We start from the raw sequence: 17,927 nt of genomic DNA on the forward strand, positions 1-17,927 counted from the left end.
CGGATGTGTGAAAGCAGCCTAAAGGAGAGTAGTCGTCAGTCAGGGTCAAATAAGGAGATACTGAAAAGGGACAAAATCAACAGACAAGAGTGCAGTCAGGAAATCAGGCTGAGGTCAGAACTGGAGATTGCAGTGAGGTACAAAAACGGTAGGCAGGAGAGTAGTCAGAGAGAAGGCAGGGATCAAAATTCAGAACAGAGCGAGAACCAGAAAAGCAGGAATACAAAACTATATCTGGCAGTGACCAGCAGATAGGAGAAGGAATTAGAAGGGTGTGGTGTCTTCCCATTTGCTGTAGCTGAAAGGTGGAAACTTCATCTGGAAGACACATGCCACCACAGTCAGCCAGTGGTACTGCAGGTCCCAGGTAAACCCAGCCTAGTGGATGGATGGAGTCTGCACCCACCAGAGCCACTGGCACCACCTCCTCCCCTATCACCATCAGTGTCCGTAACAGGAATACAACAGTGCCTGGTGACCAAAACAGAAGTCACAGGAATGGACTCCGGTGGGGACATTGACACTACTAAGCCTCATTTTTTTTGTCTTGAGGCATTTCCCCTGAAGTTGCTTCAGCCTGTAACTTGATTTTCCACTTTGATTTTGAGTATCATTTCAAATCCAGGCCTCCATGGGATATTAATTTAGATTTACATTGATCATTTTTACGTTTTATTATTCTCAACGCATTCCACTATGTACTAAATAAAGATTTGCAACTGGAATATGTCATTCATTGAGATCTAGGATGTGGTATTTCCCTTTATTTTTTTGAGCAGTATACGTTAAATGAGATATCTAGCTTAAGAAAAAAACCTAGGAGTACATGAAGATGTGTGAAGCCCCTCACCTTCAGGTCGCCTCAGGGTCTTCACGGACTGGAAATCTTCCGACAACAGGTAGGTCAGGTTAACTTCAATAGGAATCGTGACGCCACTCTCGGTTTTGCGGTCAGTGGGTGCAATTTAGGGAGCATCTGGGGCTGATGTTAAATGCAGTCTGGTGTGATGGCCTCCCGTGAGGCTGGTCCCAGGGGCTCAGGTGTAAGTTTTGTAGTACCACAGGTCGCAGAAGAACTCACACACAGGCAGCAATGTCTTTCAGGGTTTTTACTCACTTTCTGGTGGTAGAGTGAGGCAACCCAGGCGATGCTATGATGAATCAGGAGGAACCAGGTATCCTTCAGGCCGACGTAGGGGTGACTGCTGATTCACCTTCCTAGCACTTCTTTTGTTTCGGACAATCCCTGACTTAGAGTACCATGGGATCCATCCAGGGAAGTCACAGCTGCCTTCCTCCCCTTTCTGACCCGTTTGCTGGCAGCGTGGACCAAGGTTAAGATGGGTCCAGGCTCAATCCTCCTTATGGGCTCCCTCGTTGCTGCTGATGCTCAGGTTCTGTGATGGTTGGTGTGGGACTTGTTGTCCACCCCACTGGCAGGTTTAGTAGGTAGTTTAAATTGAGCCTACTTCGGGAACCTGTTTCCCCTGCGTGCCTAGTCCTCCAGAAGTCTCCGTACATGACTAGCTGGTTCCCCTCAGTGTCCTCCAGACTAGCTGATTTTCCCCAGCGTCTTTCCTTCCAACCTCTGTGACTGAACTCCCCCGCCAGCAGCCACTACAGGTGCAGGGTCTGACTCGTGTCCTGCTCTTCAGCTCTACATTTCAGACTCGGCTGCTCCACTCCTACTCCTCTGACTGCCACTGCACATGCTCTAGCTTCCAGTCCCACACTCCACCACTAGCTGAGACGTGAGGGCTACGCCCCCTCCTGGGTCTGCCCAGGGGTCCCCTCTAAGCTGTGTGTGTGTCCTGGGTACTACGTGTTTGTGCGTACACACCCTAGTCAGCCTTTGGGATTACCTGTTTGTATGCACCCAGCATGGGTGCAGTACTCAGTGGCGCCTGACCAGGTCAGGGGTGCCACATTCCCCCTTAGTTATCATCAGCACATCCTCGGGCTGCAAAGACAAGAACATTTTAAAACTTTTAATACAACTTCCCCACACAGAGGAAAATTCACATAAAAGCATCATAAAACATTGCAAAACATTGTAAAACACTGTACCAGGTACCATTTTCACCACCCACCAACCACAAGTCCATTAACCCACCCAAAACCCTCTCAGGAGGCAGGTCACCGGTCCTTTTAGCAACCAGGTCTGGGCCATCTGTTTCCCCAGACCTTTCCTCCAATCTTCCTCTCCTTGGGATGGTGGTTAAAAGGTAGGCCCCATAAAAAGGCGTACCCACTTCCACGTGGTGGAGAACCAGGCCCCATAAACAGGCGTGCTCCCTTGTCGTAGGTGAGCCAGACCACATAAACAGGCGTGCTCTTGGCGCTTGCTGTCCAAAAGATATCACAGGCGTGCTTCCTGGTGGTGCAGAGCCAGGCCCCATAAACAGGCGTGCTCTGATGTTGGTATCTCTGGGGTAACTATATACACTGCGAGAGTTTGTGGCTATAGCCAGTTCATAGCCTTATGGTCCGTTGGGTAAAATTGCACAAAACCAGGTGCTTAAAGCCTGCTTTACACGTTGCAATTTCGCATACAATATCGTATGTGATTTGCAACGCCCCCATCGTATGTGTGGCACGTTCAATTTGTTGAACATGCCACACAAACGATTAACCCCCGTCACATGTACTTACCCGTCCATACGACCTCGATGTGGGCGGCGAACGTCCACTTCCTGGAGTGGGAGGGACGTTCGGCGTCACATCGACGTCATGCGGCAGCCGGCCAATAGAAGCGGAGGGGCGGAGATGAGTGGGACGTAAACATCCCGCCCACCTCTTTCCTTCCGCATAGCCGGCTGGAGCCGCGGGAGGCAGGTAAGATCTGTTCAATGTTCCCGGGGTGTCACACACTGCGATGTGTGCTGCCTCGGGAACATTGAACAACCTCATGTTCAATTCATGAGGAATGAACGACGTGCATGCGATGAACGGATTTTCGTTCAATCGCAATCGCACGTACCTGTCACACACTGCAATGTAACTTACAATGCCGGATGTGCGTCACTTACGACGTGACCCCGCCGACACATTGCAAGATACATTGCAGCGTGTAAAGCGGGCTTAAAACAGGTAGATCTTGAGGATTCTCACAAGAGTTCTTGTGGGCGCATCTTAAACTTTAACGTTGCTGTAACTTCAAAACTGGTAGAACTTCTCTTTACTTTTCTTCACTGGGATCAAACAGAACTGCGCCTTTCAAAACCAGGGTTTGGCACTTCAATGTGCTGAAACCTGGAAGTTGGTTCTGGAGCAATTTTGGTTTATTGGACTTGTTGCGCTGGTTGAGCTTCCTGTGGTTGCAGAGCTTGCTGTGGAGTGTCCTCTGGTGGTGATGACCTTAGGGACTGGGTGGAAGCTGCAGGGCTGTGGCTTGAGCTCTTCGGGCGTGGTACCATGTCTAGGGCAGACCAGCCCCTTTCACCCTTGTGCCTGGTGAATTCAACGATGTCTCTCATACGTAGGTCTCGACCAGGGTGTCCTCTGGGCAGGTGGGACCGGACATCCCTTCTGGACACAAATATGTCCTCTTTGACACCTGCCTCCACAATGAAGCCATAGCCAGTATGTAGATTAAATTCTTCTACCACACCACAGTGGAGAGGACCTCGGGTCTGGAACCCGGTCTGCCGCAGGGACTTCTTTTCTTGTAGATCCCTGGTCTCCACTCTTTTTCTGGGGAAGGCTACACAGGGGGGTGCCTTGCCCTCACGCGGCACTGTCCTCTGCGGGCTGGTCTCATCACCGCCACCTCGCTGTCCGCAGGCTCCCAGGTTACACACAGGCTGGGCATAAAGGCGTTAAAGGCTAGTTTCACACTTGCGCTATTTTGACGCAAACGGAATCCGTCAGTAATGTAGTACAGTTCATTTATTTACAGTGGAAGCGCATTAATATGCCGCGTGAGTGTGTCATGCAGTACCCGCTTGTGTCCACATGGTGTCGCGCTTCCACTGTAAATAAATTAACTGTACTACATTACTGACGGATTCCGTTTGCGTCAAAATAGCGCAAGTGTGAGTGGGGCCTAATTCTTCCTCTTCCGCAGGGGGTGTCGTAACCTCTTCCCATTGTCGGGGGGCAACAGCGCGACCTCAGGGCCTCCCTTACATGCAAAGGGTGCTGCGTCCTCCTGCATCCATTTGAGGTTCGTTACTTCATCCTCCAGGCCTCTCCTCCTCCCCCTTAGTGGTACTGTGCACTTCTCCGGTTGTTCCTTATGCAGCTCTGGGGATGGGCTTTCATCAGAGGGCCAGGGTGGTGGGCCGCTCTCTGGCATGAAGAGTGCTGGGACCACTCCAGGTCCGGATGACTGCCTGGGGACCAGGTACGTGTCCACCAGGTGCGTGGGGAAGCGTGCGCTCAACTCCTCCTTGAGCCGCAGGAATACTGGGTCTTCTCCCAGCGGGGACGCAGGACTCGGTTCTTCGGTCGGCGGCTGGGGCGCGGTGCCTACTTCTAGGCGGGCAGCTGGAGCGGACGGCGTTGCGGCCTGGTCTGGCTGAGTGCGGCGTGGCTGCGGCCTGGTCTGGTCTGACTGGGTGTTGTTGCGGCCTGGTCTGGTCTGGCCGAACGGGGCGTGGCTGCACCGGACGTCGCAGCAGGGGTCACAGCGGGAACCGCAGCAGGGATCGCCTCCGATAGCAGCGCCGGCAAGGTCAGCACACCCGATCAGGCAGGGGCAGCGTAGGACTCACCTAAAGGCATCAGCAAGGGGGTCTGGGTGGTCACTTCCCGACACGGCACTTGTCGCGCGGTCCACCTCTCGTAGGCCCGAACCGCCGCAGCCGTCGCCCATAGCTCCGTGCACCACTCCATCACTTGCTGGATGATCCGTGCTTGCAGCCGGTCAAAGAACTGGGCGAGCTCCCAGTCCCACCAGGCGGCAGTGCCTGGTTCTGGCTCGCTGTGTGCAGACGCCATCCTCTCTCCATCGCTGCTCACCAGGTTCTGGTCACGCTGCAGCCCAAGTTTCATTTTCTCTCTCTCTCCTCCCAGAGGACTCAAAGATTCCAGCAGTCCAGGAGCAGATCCGCCTTCATCTTCTCCATGCACTCAGGGGTTCTCCGATAGTCACACCTCTTCGTGGGCAGTTACTTCTTCTTGCGCGGGTTGCTGTTGTTTCTTGGCGCGCTTTCTTTGGTGGCAATATGGTGGCATTTCAAATTTTTCAAGCGGAGCGCCAAGGCGCATGGTCACCTGTCTGAAGAGGTCTAGTCCTTTTCCTGTTTGTGACGCCAGAAACGTGAAGCCCCTCAACTTCAGGTCGCCTCAGGGTCTTCACGGACTGGAAATCTTCCGACAACAGGTAGGTCAGGTTAACTTCAATAGGAATCGTGACGCCACGCTCGGTTTTGCGGTCAGTGGGTGACCGCCACTGCAATTTAGGGAGCGTCTGGGGCTGATTGTAAATGCAGTCTGGTGTGATGGCCTCTCAAGAGTGAGGCGGGCCCCAGGGGCTTAGGTGTAAGTGTGTAGTACCACAGGTCGCAGAAGAACTCACACGCAGGCAGCAATGTCTTTTAGGGTTTTTACTCACTTTCTGGTGGTAGAGTGAGGCAACCCGGGCGATGCTATGATGAACCAGGAGGAACCAGGTATCCTTTATTCCGACGTAGGGGTGACTGCTGACTCGCCTTTTTAGCACTTCTTTTGTTTTGATCAATCCCTGACTTAGAGTACCATGGGATCCATCCAGGGAAGTCGCAGCTGCCTTCCTCCCCTTTCTGACCCGTTTTCTGGCAGGTTGGACCAAGGTTAAGATGGGTCCAGGCTCAATTCTCCTTATGGGCCCCCTCGTTGCTGCTGATGCTCGGGCTCTGTGATGGTTGGTGTGGGACTTGTTGTCCACCCCACCGGCAGGTTTAGTAGGTAGTTTAAATTGAGCCTACTTCGGGAACCTGTTTCCCCTGCGTGCCTAGTCCTCCAGAAGTCTCCGTACACGACTAACTGGTTCCCCTCAGTGTCTTCCAGACTAGCTGATTTTCCCCAGCGTCTTTCCTTCCAACTTCTGTGACTGAACTCCCCAGCAGCCACTACAGGTGCAGGGTCTGACTCGTGTCCTGCTCTTCAGCTCTACACTTCAGACTCGGCTGCTCCACTCCTACGACTCCACTGCACACTCTCTAGCTTCCAGTCCCACTCTCCACCACTAGCTGAGACGCGAGGGGTACGCCCCCTCCTGGGTCTGCTCAGGGGTCCCCCCTAAGCCCACCCACGAGTCTAGACAGCCCGGGGTGGGAAAACAAGCAGTCTAGTTTGAAGTTCAAGTGGAGAGGAGTGTGGGCTGGAGCTAAGTGTAGCTCCAGCAGAGGAAGTTCAAGTTGAACGGTGCCAGGGTCGGAGCCTGGTGCCTTTGGCTAGGTGGCAGACGGTGGTCTCCGTCAGCAGGAGACGGGAAGACAGCTCGGCAGAACCGAGGTGGACCGGGACAGGGTTGTAGCCCGCCGGTACTGACACGGAGATCCGACCCGGAATCCGTAGCACAGATTGGGTACTCGGACCTTGAAGCCAGGACCAGAAACCAGCGGCCTGGTTAATTAACCGATTAAGGCCAGGACTAGAGGTCCTGTCCCACCCAAAGTCCCTCATAGAAGACAACAGCCCACCGATAGGGATAAGAGGTCACCGCCAGGGCCCATAGATCCCACGGGCCAGCGTCTGCGGGCACGGCTCCTTAGGCCACATCCAGCCGGGAGCTGACTCCTGAGTTCCAGACCAGGCCGTCCACCATACACAAAGTCAGTGCAGAGGAAAAGGACATAGATCACTAGCCTGAGTGGGGGGGAACCTGAATGCAACCGGCCGCAGCGGCCGGCCACCAGCACCTTAGTTTACCAAAGACTCGTGTGGTTCATTTACTGTGAGTAACCAAAACGTTCCCCTGTTGTTGCTGTACCCTGCAGAAAGACACCAGGCCCCAGGGCAACCATCCCTACCCACGGAGGGTTTAACATCCAGCTGCCACTACATCTCCTCCAGGTGCCCCATAACAGCAGCGGTGGTGTCTCACCAAACCACACACCGTGGGTGGCGTCACGAACTTAAAATGGCCTAGCCCGTACATCTACATCCCCCTTTTTATTCGGCGTGTCTGGGAGACCCTCGAGCTACTCCCCAGGAAGGTCCAGATCCGAGCAGCGGTGGCTGCTGGCACAGGGGCGGCACACTATCACATCTTGGGAGGGGCTATTTATACTTGCCATGCACGTGCCTTGTTAGCTATATTCCAAGGTTGATGGATGTTTGGAGTCTCAGCTACTCAGTTTAGGATAATATTGCTTAAGGTGGTGTCACACACAGCGACAACGACGTCGCTGCTACGTCACCATTTTCTGTGACGTTGCAGCGACGTCCCGTCGCTGTCGCTGTGTGTGACATCCAGCAACGAGCTGGCCCCTGCTGTGAGGTCGCCGCTCGTTGCTGAATGTCCAGCTTCATTTTTTGGTCGTCGCTCTCCCGCTGTGACGCACAGATCGCTGTGTGTGACAGCGAAAGAGCGACGAAATGAAGCGAGCATGGAGCAGGAGCCGGCATCTTGCAGCTGCGGTAAGCTGTAACCAAGGTAAACATCGGGTAACCAAGGTGGTTACCCGATATTTACCTTAGTTACCAGCCTCCGCAGCTCTCGCTGCCAGCGCCAGCTCCTGCTCTGTGCACATGTAGCTGCAGTACACATCGTGTAATTAACCCGAGGTGTACTGTAGCTAGGAGAGCAGGGAGCCAGCGCTAAGCAGTGTGCGCGGCTCCCTGCTCTCTGCACTGTGACATGTAGCTGCAGTACACATCGGGTTAATTAACCCGATGTGTACTGTAGCTAGGAGAGCAAGGAGCCAGCGCTCAGTGTGCGCGGCTCCCTGCACTGTGACATGTAGCTGCAGTACACATCGGGTTAATTAACCCGATGTGTACTGTAGCTAGGAGAGCAAGGAGCCAGCGCTCAGTGTGCACGGCTCCCTGCTCTCTGCACATGTTGCAGCACTGTCGTTATGATCGCTGCTTCGGCTGCTGTGTTTGATAGCTAAGCATCGATCATAACAGCGACTTACAAGGTCGCTGCTACGTCACAGAAAATGGTGACGTAACAGCGACGTCGTTGTCGCTGTCGTTTAGTGTGACCCCAGCTTTAGTGCTCACTTTTTTTTTTCCCTGCAGCTTGTTTCCCTTTCCAGCATTCTCACATTCTTTTTCATGGCCCAACCCCAGTTCGAAATCACTGAATGGCAGTTTGAGTCTCCGCCCATATACAGCCCGCCATAATCAGACCACTTCCGAGTGAGGGTGGGCGGGTTTTTTCAAAAAAAATTTTTGTTGCACACTACATCTAATCATGCTTTTGTTACCCCCAGTGTGAGCCGTTCAAACACTGCAAGCGTCTTACATAGGGTTGAGCACCAAGCGTACTTGAGCACAGCGCTGCTCGCGCGAGTGAAGTTCACACGTAAAGCATTCGAACTCTCTTTTTTTTAAGTCGGTGTTTGGTTCGAAAACCGAACCTCGAGTTCACTCATCTCTAGTGGACACATCTTTAGCCCTGTGTCTCACCCTCTGCCTATGTACACTTCTTTTATGTTTATTGGTGTTTTGTGTTACACTTGATTTATAGTTTCTGGTGCAGTTAGGACGCTTAGTCAGCCGACGTTGAGTAGGTGCGCCGTTGCGTAACTTTAGGATGCTAAACTCCGCTGTAAGGCTAATGAAAAATGGGGTCAGGGTTAAGGTACTCCGAATCTGTATAGCGACTTGTTGTTAATAGCTCCTCTGGTTTGTTTGTCCTCATGAGGAAAGGCTCAGTTGTAACAATATAGAAAAGCATTGTGGCTCAGTGGTTAGGACTTTTGCTTTATGTACAATTAATTTCTTTGATGAAACCCTGTTGAGAACACTTGGGACATTTGAAAAAAGGTTGTCTATTGAAAAAAAGGTAAGCGCTACCATGAGTCTTGTGAAGCATCCTGAGACAAATCATGTGTGAAGTTGCTTTTTCATAATTATGCATTTTACCACAGTGCAAAAACTATGACAGCTTTTTTTTTGTTAGAAGTTGCTCAGAGAATTGCTGCATGGTGGTTTTGCTTCTCATGTTCTTAAGTTTCTCAAGCTTCACCTGGGATGCAGAAGCTGCTGGTGTCATTTTTAGTCTGCTTCCTTGCAAAGAGGTTAAGTTTTTGTGCCACTGATGGCAGACCAATTTTTATCATGGCCAAAGGTTAGTGGTTCTTTTCCACTAGACATGGACATTTAAGTTATTATTATTTATTATTATAGCGCCATTTATTCCATGGCGCTTTGCAAGTGAAAAGGGTATACATAAAAACTAGTACAACAATCATTAACAGTACAAAACAGACTGGTACAGGAGGCGAGAGGACCCTGCTCACGAAGGCTCACAGTCTACAAGGGATGGGTGAGGATACAGTAGGTGAGGACAGAGCTAGTTGCACATTGGTGTACTGAACTGAGGGTTATTGTAGGTTGTAGGCTTGTCGGAAGAGGTGGGTCTTCAGGTTCCTGTTGAAGCCTTTCACGGTAGGCGAGAGTCTGATATGCTGGGGTAGAGCGTTAAAGAGTATGGGGGAGGCACGGGAAAAATCTTGTATGCGATTGTGGGAAGAGGAGATAAGAAAGGAGTAGAGAAGGAGATCTTGTGAGGATCTGAGATTGCACGCAGGTAGGTACCAGGAGACTAGGTCACAGATGTAAGGAGGAGTCAGGTTGTGGATGGCTTTGTAGGTCATGGTTAATGTTTTGAACTGGAGTCTTTGGGCAATGGGAAGCCAGTGAAGGGATTGGCAGAGTGGCGAGGCTGGGGAATAGCGAGGGGAGAGGTGGATTAAGAGGGCCGCAGAGTTTAGGATAGATTGGAGGAGTGCAAGAGTGTTGGAAGTTACAAATCTTTAGTATTTAAGCCATTCGCCAAACAAATGTCTCAACTAGAACATCTTTCATAGACATAGGGCTTTAATACAATATTGTATTTTTAAAGAAATTTAAATTAAAAAAATTGTTTAAACCATTTTACCACATATAGTACATTAAAGTACTTTTTTTTCCTATGTATCTCCTTTGTTTTTAGCAAGACCTGATTTTTATGATTATATCCATATTTAGAGCATGAAGATCTTTTCTCCATTGTATGAGGTTTTTCATTGCTAATAAGATTTGATTTCTTAATAAAAATTTATTTTTTACTGCATTCTGAACATGAAAACGAAATGTTTTCCAGGTTCAGAAGATTAAAATGACTTTGTCCTTATGTGAATTCTCTGATGAGAAACAAAAGAAGATTTCCTTTTAAAACATTTCCCACAATCTGAACATGAAAATTGCTTCTCCTTGGTGTGAGTTTTTTGATGATTGATAAGATATGATTTCCAACTGAAAGATTTTCCACATTCTAAACATGAAAAAGGCTTCACTGATGAATGAATTTTCTGATGTGCAACAAGATCTGATTTGAGTGCAAAACATTTCCCACATTCTGAACATGAAAATGGCTTATCCTCTGTGTGATTTCTTCCATGTTTACTGAGACTAGATTTGTCGGTAAAACATTTTCCACACTCTAAACAGGAAAAAGGCTTCACTCCTGTATGTCTTCTTTGATGTCGGATAAGATCTGCATTCTGGTTAAAACATTTTCCACATTCTGAACATAAAAATGGCTTCACCCCAGTGTGACTTCTCTCATGTTTACCAAGATTTGATTTATCTGTAAAACATTTTCCACATTCTAAACATGTAAATGGCTTCTCCCCTGTGTGTATTCTCTGGTGTCTAACAAGATCTGAATGTTGGTTAAAACATTTACTACATTCTGAGCATGGAAATGGCCTCTCTCCGGTGTGAATTCTCTCATGTTTAGCAAGATTTGATTTAATTGTAAAACGTCTGCCACATTCTGAACATGAAAATGGCCTTTCTTCTTTGTAAAAATTTTGATGTTCAATACTCCCTTGGTAATGATTATTTTGCTTAACAGTTTGTAATGAATTAGAAAATAAGACTTGTTGAACACAATCAGATGCCAAATCTTTGCAGGGAAGGGTTGAAGGTATAGCAGGAATAATTAAATTCTTTTCATGCACTTCTTCTATCATACCACGATCATCTGTTAAAAAATTTGAATGTTCTTGTGAGCTTCTAACATAGTTATCTGCCAAGAAAATAAATTTGGTAGTAATTCCAAGACCAAAAATTACATTTATTAAATAATATTTATAAGTCAAAATTGTAAAGGGAACCTGTAATGTCCCCCTGTGCTCTCCAACCCAGCTGCATTCATACCTGTATGCCCTAATTCCCTCTGTAACCAGCCATGTATAACGCTATTCACTAATATGATGTTTAAAAAAACTACCTATAAACCTCATTTTCCCTATTCTAATTAGGCCTGTGACTAGTCGTAGGAGTGTTCTTTCCTCAGACTAAAAAACAAGATATGAATAATTAGGTCCATACTATTAGAAACCTATATATATGAATGGTCACCAAAAAAGGACACAGAAGAGAGGAAGAGAGACCTTCAAAAATTCATAATTAACACACCAATATCATAATAAATCCAGGAAAATTCCATTTCATGATGATAAGGTGCATTTTAATTCATTATATAACAACAAAATTGACAATAGATTTAAGGGATGTCATTTGGACACATAAAGTGCAGAAGTGCCTGTAAAATCACAACCAGGGAGGTGTGCCTGAAAAACCAGAACCAGGGGTTTAATAAGACATAAACATACATAGGGAATATTGCAGTTACAGGTATACAATGTTCTGTGATGCCACCATTATATACTGCAATTACATTTCATCAGGTTGGTTAGATGTATGACACTAACCACTGTTCAGCAATCATAGCTCATAATAAAACATGATATGCAGAATAGAATATTATCCTTATGTATGGGAAAGTACATGCAGAATAAAGTATTATCCCTATGCATGGAAAAGTGCTGTCACAGCCTGAATCATGACCGTAGCAATCTGGGATCAATAGAGCTCCCTTGGTGTATTCAAAGCTGGACCGGCAGGCAAGGTAACCTACCACAGTGACCCCTGGACCTGGTGCAGACACACCACCCTGCACCTCGACGCGTTTCGCTGTCGCTTCGTCGGGAGGTGCAGGAATGATGTGAGTGGCTGCTATATATCCGGAGAAGTATCACTTACCGTCCTTCATTGGCGCGCCACGGTAATCCGATGCCCATCCTCCACACTGACCGGCGTTCCGGAATCCGAATTGCGCATGCGCGCAACCCAGAGTCCTGGTAGGTCGCCAGACAGAAAGGAGGAGGGGAGATCGGACGGCCGCGCGCGCACAGGACGGAAGCCGGAGTCACCATATTTAAAAAGGGCAAAGAGATGGGCAGCACGATAATGCTGCACATAGCAGCAGAGAATAGTAACAGATATAAACACATATGAAATGAATTATTCACTAATATGATGTTTAAAAAAACTACCTATAAACCTCATTTTCCCTATTCTAATTAGGCCTGTGACTAGTCGTAGGAGTGTTCTTTCCTCAGACTAGTCTGACTTGTTTCGATGTTATCACGCCCATGTGAGCGTGATAACATGATTTCCACTAGCCGGCGCCACCGCCAGTTCATGGAAATTTTGCACATGTGCGAGGCTCATTTCAGCCTCAGAAGCAGGGTAGACATGTCCGACTTCATTAGGCGCACTGCACATGACCAGAAGTTCTGAAGGCGGCTCACTTACACGTCTGAACTTCTGGTCATGCGCCGTGTGCCTAATGAAGCTGCAAATAACAGAGAGCACAAGAGAGTGGTGTTTAATGCCGCGCCAATAGATCACTTCAGATGATGTTCAGACCAGTGTTACTTTATTGTTTTCCAGGTCAACGCGTTTCTGGGGCATCTGCCCCCTTCATCAGGACCACCAAAGAAACAGATAACATCCAATTGGAGATTGGATGTTATCTGTTTCTTTGGTGGTCCTGATGAAGGGGGCAGATGCCCCAGAAACGCGTTGACCTGGAAAACAATAAAGTAACACTGGTCTGAACATCATCTGAAGTGATCTATTGGCGCGGCATTAAACACCACTCTCTTGTGCTCTCTGTTATCTACCGTTTTGGTGGCTGCAGCCTTGGATTGTGTGATACATGCGATTACAGTAGTTGTGGCTTCTCACAACTACATCTGGTGAGTAGTTTTACTCCCCCACCCCCACCCCTCACATATTGGGGTAAGACCCTATGCGCTTGTTTTTCCACAGTTTTTTCCGTAATGAAGCTGCAAAGCATACACCCAGCTTCAAAGGCACATTGACGTGGCCGAAATGAGAGGAGCACATGCAAGAGATTTCTACGAGCTGGCAGTGACTCCAGCTCGTGGAAATCATGTTATCATGCCCACAGAGGTGTCATAACATGGAAAAAGGTCTGACTAGTCTGGGGGAAAAAATGCCCCTGGTCTAATTAGCATAAGGAAAGCAATAAATAGTTTTTTTTAAAACATTCATATTAGTGAATAGCACTACACAGGGATGGTTAGACAAGGAATTTGGGCATACAGCCATGTAGGCTGCTTGGTTGGAAGGCATAGGGTACCTGACAGGTCTCCTTTAACACAAATTGAAAAATATGCAGCAAAATTCCTATTAATACGGTACCAGACGTAAGGCCCACAAGCACATTGGAAGAAAATTACTCGAACCCTGCAATTTGGGCAGGACAGCCTACAATGTATAAATAGAGTATGTTGAAATTCCAATTATTTTGTTCTCCTGGAAGATAAGCCACCAGAGATGTCTGGTAGAGAATTGATTCAGAAATGAGATGACGTATATGGTGGAGTAAGGAAGGCAGCTCTTGGCCCAAAAGGCATTTGTCCAGCAGCTAAGAAATGTAATCAATAGTGATGAGTGAGAACTAAAATGTTTGAGTGTGTGTTACTCGAATCAAGCAGGTCAGACGCTTGCAGGGGATTTGAGTAACGAATATAATTGGTCAATGCAGAACTCGAGTGTTTTTCCAGAAGACACCAACAGGAGGGCTGAGGGGTTTGGAAAATCACTCCAATAGATGAAAATAGCGATCAAATGGAATGGGAACAGCATGGGAAAGATGCCTAGACTCCCAGGTCGCTGCTGGGAACTAAATAAATAATTTTAAAAAATGATGTAGGGTCCACCCTATTTTTGGTCACCAGCCAAGTTAAAGCAGATAGCTGCAGGGTGGTATTAAGGGTGCTTTACAAGCTGCGACATCGCTAGCGATGTCATGCGCGTTAGCACCCGCCCCGTCGCTCGTGCGACATTCGATGATCACTGCTGTAGTGAACATTATCGCTACAGTAGCGTCACACGCACATACCTTATCAGCTACGTCGCTGTGACCGCCGAACAATCTCTCCTTCAAGGGAGAGGTGCGTTCGACGTCATAGCGACGTCACTAAGCGGCCGCCCAATAGCAGAGGAGGGGCGGAGATGAGCGGCCTGAACATGCCGCCCACCTCCTTCCTCATTGCCGGTGAACGCAGGTAAGGAGATGTTCGTCATTCCTGCGGCGTCACACATAGCGATGTGTGGCGCTGTAGGAGCGACGAACAACCAGCGGCATGCACCACCGATATTTGGAAAAGGAGCGACGTGTCAACGATTTTAGACGTTTTTGCGATTGTTGCACGTCGCACCTTTGTGTCACACACTGCGATGTCGCTAACGGCGCCGGATGTGCGTCACTAACGACGTGACCCTGACGATATATAGTTAGCGATGTCGCAGCGTTTAAAGCACCCTTTACAGAATCAGGCTGTGAATGTCCATGGATATTGGCCCCTTCGAAGCATAAAAATACCAGCGATTGCACAATTGGCACATAACATTAGATGTTCCAATTCTGGTGCTATGCCCAGCTCTTCCCGATTGCCCTAGTGCAGTGCAATCAGAGTAATATTTTGGAGGTTGATGTCAGCTGTGTAATGTGACCTGGCATCAAGTCAAGTTGTTAGTAATGGAGAGACATCTATCAGACACCCCCATTACTAACACAGTAAGCGGAAAGAAAAAAAAAAAAAGACAAACACAAAAATAGTTTATATGAATAAAGACTCCCGCCAGACTATCCATGGTTCACCAATTTATTATCAAAAATTTTCCCACGAGGCTCTGTCATAGTCCATGATTCAAAAATGCAGCATCAGCGACTGTAAATAGCAGTAAAGTATAGCTATTCATAGGCGCCAGGTAATTAATTCAACTCTCATCAGAGCTGCAGTGTAATGCAGTGTAATTGTGACACCCTGGCAAAACCAGGTAGTCACAGATAGGCCCCCGCATAACACCTTCCCTCACCTAGGTAACACACAGCCGACCTGAAACCCTAGTCACCCCCCCTTAGGAAAAGATAGGCACACCAGTGGGCGGGACCAGGCGTTTGGACACGCCCACTCAGGGGTCTAGACAGCCCGGGGCGGGAAAACAAGGAGAAAGAGTTTGTAGTTCAAGTTGACAGGAGTGGAGCTGGGGTTAGGTGTAGTCCCAGCAGGAGGAGAAGCTCAAGTTGAAAGGTGCCAGGGTTGGAGCCCTGATGCCTTTGGCTAGGTGGCAGACGGTGGTCTCCGTCAGCAAGAGACGGGAAGACGACTCGGCAGATCCGAGGTGGACCGGGACAGGGTTGTAGCCCACCGGTACCGACACGGAGAACTGACCTGAAAACCGTAGCACAGAGGGGGTACTCGGACCCTGAAGCCAGGACCGAAACCAGTGGCCTAGCTAATTAACCGATTGAGGGCAGGATTATAGGTCCTGTCCCACCCAAAGACCCTAAAGAAGACAACAGCACACCGATAGGTATAAGGCCACCGCCAGGGCCCATAGATCCCATGGGACAGCGTCTGGGGGCACGGCTCCTTAGGCCACAGCCAGCCGGGAGCGGACTCCTGAGTTCCAGACCAGGCAGTCCCCCATACACAAAGCGAGTGCAGAGGGAAAAGGACAGCGACCACCAACCCGGGTGGGAGACCTGAATGCAACCGGCCGCGGCGGCCGGCCACCAGCACCTTGGTTTACCAAAAGACTCGTGTGATTAATTTGCTGTGAGTAACCAAACATCCCCTCGCACGTCCGGGCGCACCGGCCCTTGCAATCGCTATACCAAGCACAAAGACACTGGGTCCAGGGGCAACCATCCCTACCCACGGAGAGGTTAACATCCAGCCACCACTACATCTCCCCCAGGTGCCCCACAACAGCAGCGGTGGTTTCCCACTTCACCACACACTGTGGGTGGCGTCACGAACTTAATACGGCCAAGCCCGTACATCTAAGTCCCCCCTTTTTATTCGGCGTGTCCGAGTGACCCCCGGGTCCGGAGGATCCCTCGAGCCACAGACACACAAAGCGGGTCTGGACCCGAGCAGCGGCGGCTGCTGGCACGGGGGCGGCACATAATGCTCAGTGCACAGTTTAGCTGGAGGCTCTGTTGAGAGTTGTCTCACTGCGCAGTGCTTGTGGGGGGAACCTCACAACGTGGTTTTGTCTTTTTTTTTAAAGACCTGCCACGAGATAATATGGGTCTAGAAAAGGAGTCATAAGTGAAGTTATGAGTTATACAAATCCAAAGCTGGGGGCATCTGAATACTGCCTGAGGCCCTATCCCCACTGAGAACAGATAACAGACAGGCAGACAGGGGCGGGAATAACTAGCAAAACCCAACCCACCTATTAGATATTCTGTTACATCGCTCTTCAAGTAACACTGTATTTCACAAACCTTACTTGCCTATATTTCAGACAGTATACATCCGATCTCACAACTAAAGGTATGTATAGAATCAGCATGATAGTGCCAGTAAAGCACTGGCTTTAGGTTATATATGAAAATTCTGGTGGTTAGCCCTCTTTAAGTTGACCTAGCCGTTTGTGGGATTATTTTTGCAGGATAAGTTATAGTTTTCATTTATAACATTCATTAAAGAGAACCTACCACCAGGATTTTGCTATATGAACTAAAGGCAGTGCCATACTGGCACTAAGATGCTAAATCCAGTCATACCTGTTGTAGACAGATCGGATGCTTGAGTGCTGAAATATCTGTAATCAAAGGTCCAGAAATGCACTGCACTTTGATTTACGTGTGCATCAGGTCCTTGGTGTACATTCGTCCACCTGCATCTTGTATTGCATGCCCACTTTTCTTTATTTAAATATCGTGCCCCACCGCCATTGGTGCTGTTGACGGTGCGTGCTGATTGCCACAGTAAATATGTCTTCATTAAAATGGCGACGGAGTCTATACATGCACGTACCGCAATATCCGGCGCCATTTTATTGAACGTAGCATCTGATTTTTCAACAAAAGGTATGCCTGGATTCAGCATCCGAGTCCCAGTATAGCACTGCCTTTACTTCAAATATCAAAATTCTGTTGGATGGTTCCCATTAAACCAAACAATGTACTGGAAAACAAGAAAAACATTCCAAGTGTGGTAAAATTGTGACTTTTTCTTATTTAAGAAGCAAAAAATATTTGTGAAATTCGTAAAAGAAATTTTTTTTACTCTTGTGTCGCTATGTTTTTAGTCAATTGAACTATGTCAGGGCTTTTTTTTGCACACTGAGCTGACGTTTTATTGATACAATTTTGAGGTAGAAACGATATGTTTTGATATCTTCTGACATTTAGATTTTTGGGGGGATTTTGAATTTATACACCCAAAACTTTTGTTCTCCCAGGAGAAAAGCTATTGCCAAGGGTCTTGGCTGAGCCAAATGGAAGGTCGGGAGAAGTTGACGAAACATTGAGCTGACATCTATCATTTGTGTACGTCACGTCAGTTACACAATACCAATTTATTTTTTTTTTAAATATCAGACTATTCAGTGCATTTAGTAGTTCCTACTCACCTAGATAGATAGCTGTCGGAATTTCCTCT

At 48.3% G+C, this 17,927-nt stretch overlaps 1 protein-coding gene across 1 annotated transcript in view; it reads right to left on the reverse strand.

Moving 5' to 3' along the window:
* The window catches only part of LOC142312085 (uncharacterized), a 201,475-nt gene that overhangs the window by 149,314 nt on the left and 34,234 nt on the right, over positions 1-17,927 (reverse strand). The window contains 1 exon segment of the mRNA XM_075350965.1: positions 10,264-10,972. Coding sequence (XP_075207080.1) covers positions 10,264-10,972 — 709 coding nt within the window.

This window comes from Anomaloglossus baeobatrachus, chromosome 5, assembly GCF_048569485.1.
Source record: "Anomaloglossus baeobatrachus isolate aAnoBae1 chromosome 5, aAnoBae1.hap1, whole genome shotgun sequence".
Classification (NCBI taxonomy): domain Eukaryota; kingdom Metazoa; phylum Chordata; class Amphibia; order Anura; family Aromobatidae; genus Anomaloglossus; species Anomaloglossus baeobatrachus.